The sequence below is a fragment of the Alligator sinensis genome, unplaced genomic scaffold (assembly GCF_000455745.1).
Source record: "Alligator sinensis unplaced genomic scaffold, ASM45574v1 scaffold917_1, whole genome shotgun sequence".
NCBI lineage: Eukaryota > Metazoa > Chordata > Crocodylia > Alligatoridae > Alligator > Alligator sinensis.
The window spans coordinates 1,287,896-1,292,794 of record NW_005841988.1 but is presented as its reverse complement, the minus strand read 5'-3'; the positions used below and the strand labels follow the sequence as shown (position 1 = coordinate 1,292,794).

Genomic DNA, 4,899 nt, shown 5'->3' with positions numbered 1-4,899 from the left:
AGGAAAAAAATTAAATAAAAGATCATCAGATGTCCCAAAACAATGTACATTTGCAAGACAAGAACCAGCTATATCAGGAAAAGGTAATTTATTACTTGTGTATATTACAATTATGCAATTTACAAATCATTTTTAGTAAATATTTCTTATAATTTACAGGGTTATTATTTAAGTTGCTCCTCTTTGGACTAGTCAGTCCAGTGGCAGTCTTACTAATTCTGTTATGGAGTTCATCTTTCTAAACGTGCTAGCAATGGGATCTTGGAGAATGTTCATTGTTGGTTGTGAGCTGTGAAAGCTGAGCTGAGATGCCAGTAAATTCTGTTCCTTGCCCAAGTGTTTTTCTAATTGAATACTTTTTTAGGATCAGGAGTGCCTGCATGATATCCATATCCATACTAGCAATTTTCTTTTTGTCTTGATATTGTTCCTTTTATGGTTTACCTTAGCAATCATTATAACTTCTCATTTATAATCTCTAAATTAAGAATATATTAGAAGCCTGGGCAGATCTGGGATTTTGAAGAGGGGTGTATAGGTAATTTGGTGCATTATCTTTTATAATATGACACACTTTTTTCTCCATTTAAAGATAAACTAGAAGGTTTACTAATATTCTAGGGGCTTAGTGCTATATTATTTGGCTTAAAATCAAAGCAAAAATCAATAATTAGTATAGATCTATAATTAGTATAGATTATATACTAAATAAAAAAAACCCAAACAAACTAGTTCAAAATAGTCAAAAGATAATGTCATTAGTCTCTTATAGTTAAATGTACATCCCTTACTCAGATTTGTAAGGAAAAATCTAGTCTTGAGCACCTTGAGTGCTTCCGATACTTCACTGTCAGTCATTTCCTCACTGAGTTAATATTACTACACCTGAGTTAAGATTTTTCGCTAGAGCTAAAAACATCCTTCAGAGCTATGAAACAGAAGAGAGGCATTATCAGGATTAGCTAACAGGCAGCAAAATTGCAAAAGAATAGACATTTTGAATAGTGAAACATCAAGACCATTAAAAAGAAGAGAGGGTAGTTAATATCTGTGGAGTGGATAGAGATTAGCAGGAATCAGGTAGATGATAATGTGTCATGAAGTCAATTGACTCCATCTGCCTTACCTGAATAGAAATGCCACTGCCCCTTCCAGGCAGTTGTTTTTAAAGTTTGAGTGGAGCAGGAAGCAAAGAGGGAGGGGTGCAAATGTTCCATTGCACTCCTTCTGCGTCTGCCCCTGATTAGCAGTTTCCCTGTTGTTTTTCTGTGGGTTTATATGTTGGATGTAAATTATCTTTGGTTCCAGGAAGAGTTCCTGAAAGTGGCTTAACTTACCATGCATTGGAAAGAAGATTTTAGTTCTCAAGCATCTTCATTTTGTGAGACCGTGGTTGGTGATTAGTCCTTGTTGGGAGACAGAAATGAATTTGCCATCATCCTGCAAACCATCATAGGAAGCACATATTCTGCTAACACCTTTTTTCAGGACCAAACTTGGGTTAAAGAATATTATGAGGGCAACCAAGAAACCTATTTCTCCCTTCAGGAACTGCCTCATGAGCAGATTTCTTACTTCACATGTGATCAGAAGAAAGATCGTTACTAGAGGAGAGTCTGGTGTTAATTAGGGCAGGGGTGCTCAACCTCTAGCCCATGGGCCAAATCCAGCCTGAAGAGCTGTGATATCTGGCTCATGGGAATCCCCACGGGTTAGAAATCTTGGCAGAGGAGAGCAGTGAAAGCTCCAGATGGCCAGATACAGCCTTGCCTGGGCCAGTGCCTGTGCAGCAGGATCAGGGCTGGACCTTCCCCTGGCACATCCAGATTGGGTTGGGCTGATCTTCCCACTCCTACCCACATGTCTGGATCAAAGCTGAAATTCTCCATTCCCTCATCCCCTCCCCACACTGTGCATTGGAATTGGGGCCGGGCTGCTGTCTCCTTCCCCCACACGCATCCAGACCAAGGTCTCTCTGCCCCGCTCCCCACAGGTGCATCTGGATGAGGGCTCATCTGTCTCCCTTGTGTGTCCAGATTGGAGCTACTCTGTCCTAACCCACACATCTGGATCAGGATTGGAACCATGCTGTTCCCCTTCAAGCATCTGTATTAGGGCCACTGCAGCCCACCCTGGATAGATGGATCAGTGTTGGGCTGTGCAAACCCCCCTGCAGCTGGATTGGGCCTACTGGTTGGATCCAACCTGCAGAGGGACTTGGCACCACAAATCCTGGGCTGTGGGGTAAAAAGGTTGCGGGCCACTGAATTAGGGCATTTAAACATAATTGAACATAAATGGCATACACGGTAGAGTATCTAAATTGTTGGTTGACAGAAGGTCTGAGTAGTATAGTTTAAAATAAGAGGAGATGTTTGTTTTGCAGTTTTGAGATCCAAGACTTAAAAGTTTGGATTTTTGAATTTATGGCCAGTAGACTGAATTCAGTAATTGAATTATGCTTTTTCATTTAGTTGCATTTTGCACTGCAACTGGATTCTGTTCTGTCCTTCTGGATATAATATGAAGCAACCAAGAAGCATATGTTGAACAAATGAATCAAACCTGTCAAGAACTGTATTTAAAGTGGATTACATATATGAAAAAGAACTTGAATAAAATAATCTTTTCTTGTACTGTGTACGTGGAGAGGGAGTTGTGGGCAAAATTTAGAAATAACATTGTAAAATATTCAATGTAACCCTTTGGCCCAAGGGCTTAAAGGCATTTAGAGTCTTAAAGATGCAGATGGGTGCCTGTTGGGATCTTCAGAAGTGCCTAGGTGCCGAACTCCTATTGATTTCATAGGGAATTAGGCTCTTGGGCAGGAACAAAGTATCCCACTGGGTACCTCCCTGTATTTTTAGCCTCCAAATAACTTATAGATTTGGCCTTTTGCATCTTTGGAATGAAGTCATAAATTGCTGTCTCAAGAGAGTACGGTACCTTTGGGTTTATATACCAAGATATATTATGGTTTTTGCCATCTTTTCTTTTCCTTCTTCCCCCACTACCACTGTATTCTATTACTTTGTAGAAACTGGCATTTCAGTTCAGAAAATGTTGCATTTTGAGAACATTTTTATTCTGACCTGCAATGAAAAAAGACGAAATAAGAAATATCCCATAAACAGGATATTTTTTGAAAAATTCTGTTGAGAAAGAACTAAAATAAAACTTTATGAAAGGTCTCTCCTAGCTGTTGTCTCATTTCCTCTTCAGCCTTCTTGCTGGGAAACAGGGACTCTCAGCTTCTTTTTGTCCCAACATTCACCTAATAATTATTCATTTATCTGTTTTCTGTAACTTCTGTGCCTTAATTTGTTCATTTTCTCTTCCCTTTCAGTCCTAAATTAAAGCACTAACCTTGCAGTACTTCTGGTATATTCTGTCTTCCTTTCTACAAAGCTCTCTTCTAGCCCTGATCTCTTCTTTCCAGACTCCATCTTCTTGGGTGTGTCTACACAAGATACTTTACTCTGCAGCAGACTAATTGGCTGTGCAGCAAAGCGTCAATGTCTACACGTGGACAGCAATTAGGTCGCAGTAGAATAATTTACTTAAACTGAGCCAGAGTATATTCAGTCACATTAATTGCATTTGTAGACACACCCCTTGTATCTGGTTTCCTGTCTCCCTCTTTATTCCCTTGTTCCTTCATCCACACACTTATCTTAATACCAGGTGGGCTGTTCATCCTTTGTCCATGATGGTTTTTCTGTTTGTTTGTTGTCATCCCCTTCTTGTTAAGGCCTGGGTACAAGCCTAAACAGCTTTCTTGTGCTGGTCTGGAAGCTAGACCTAGCTGGACCTAGCAGCAAGAACAGTCAGTGGGCAAAGGAATCAAAGGAGCTACTTCTGGCCCCAGGGACCACCTCTTCAATAAACTAAACAATAATACCAAAGATATGGCAGGTGAGAGACTAGAGGTGAGGTGGGGTTGGGAAGAGCCAACAGGCAGGTTGGGCCCCATGAGGCACCAGATGCCAGGGTAACAGAGCCATGAGACCTGTTATGCATCCCCTAAACTCATCTGTACAGTTACCTTAGGATTCCATCTATATCAGTATATTAACTAGCATTCTTCCAAAACTGGAATTGATGCTAGGAAACAAGTATACAGTAGGGGTGTGCAAAGTGGGCCCTATTTCATTTGGATGCGGAGTCGGCCTGAATCAGGGACAGTGATTCGATTAATTGATTCGGATCACTGTTCCTGATTCAATTTGGCCGAATCCGAATCTGAAGATTCGATGCTGATTCAGAGAGTCAGCAATTTGGATGTAGACACAGCTTTAAATGTTTTTTCTACATACCTCAAGGTACCAGTGTGGCTTGTGAACGCTGCAGTGCTGGGGTGGATAGAGCGTTCTATATGAGTGCAGGGGGACCCTCCATGTGCTCAGCGGTAAACCCCAAAGTGGACCAGAAGTACTTATGGTCCACTTCCAGGTCTGCTGGGGAGCACGCTGTCCCCCCCCCCAGCTCAGTGATCAGCCACAGGGGGACCCTGGGTGCCCCCTCCTGACCCAGGAGGCACCAGGAGCCCCCTGCACACTCCCCGATGGATCCGGAAGTGGACTGTAAGTGCTTCTGGTCCACTTCTGGGTCTGCTGCCAAGCGTGCTGGGGAGCCTCCCACACTCCCGTGGAATGTTCCATGCACCTCAGCATCTCAGCATTCACAAGCTGCCTGCTACCTAGAGGTATGTAGAAAAAACATTTAAAGCTGTGTCTATGTCCGAATCTTTCCAAATTTCTCTGAACTGATTCGGAGGGTTCTGATTTGATTCGGAGAAATTAAAGGGTCCTCTGATTCGATTTGGATTTGGAGATTCGGCCACTGAATTGGGCAGAATCTTTGCCGAATCAAATCAGGGACCAAAGGTTTACACTGGCC

At 42.0% G+C, this 4,899-nt stretch overlaps 1 protein-coding gene across 1 annotated transcript in view; it reads left to right on the top strand.

The window, feature by feature from the left end:
• Positions 1–4,899, top strand: part of CNTLN (centlein) — a 383,712-nt gene that overhangs the window by 254,925 nt on the left and 123,888 nt on the right. Inside the window, 1 exon segment of the mRNA XM_025201267.1 lies at positions 1–83. This exon segment is cut by the window's left edge and continues 92 nt beyond it. Within this exon segment, the coding sequence (XP_025057052.1) occupies positions 1–83 (83 nt within the window).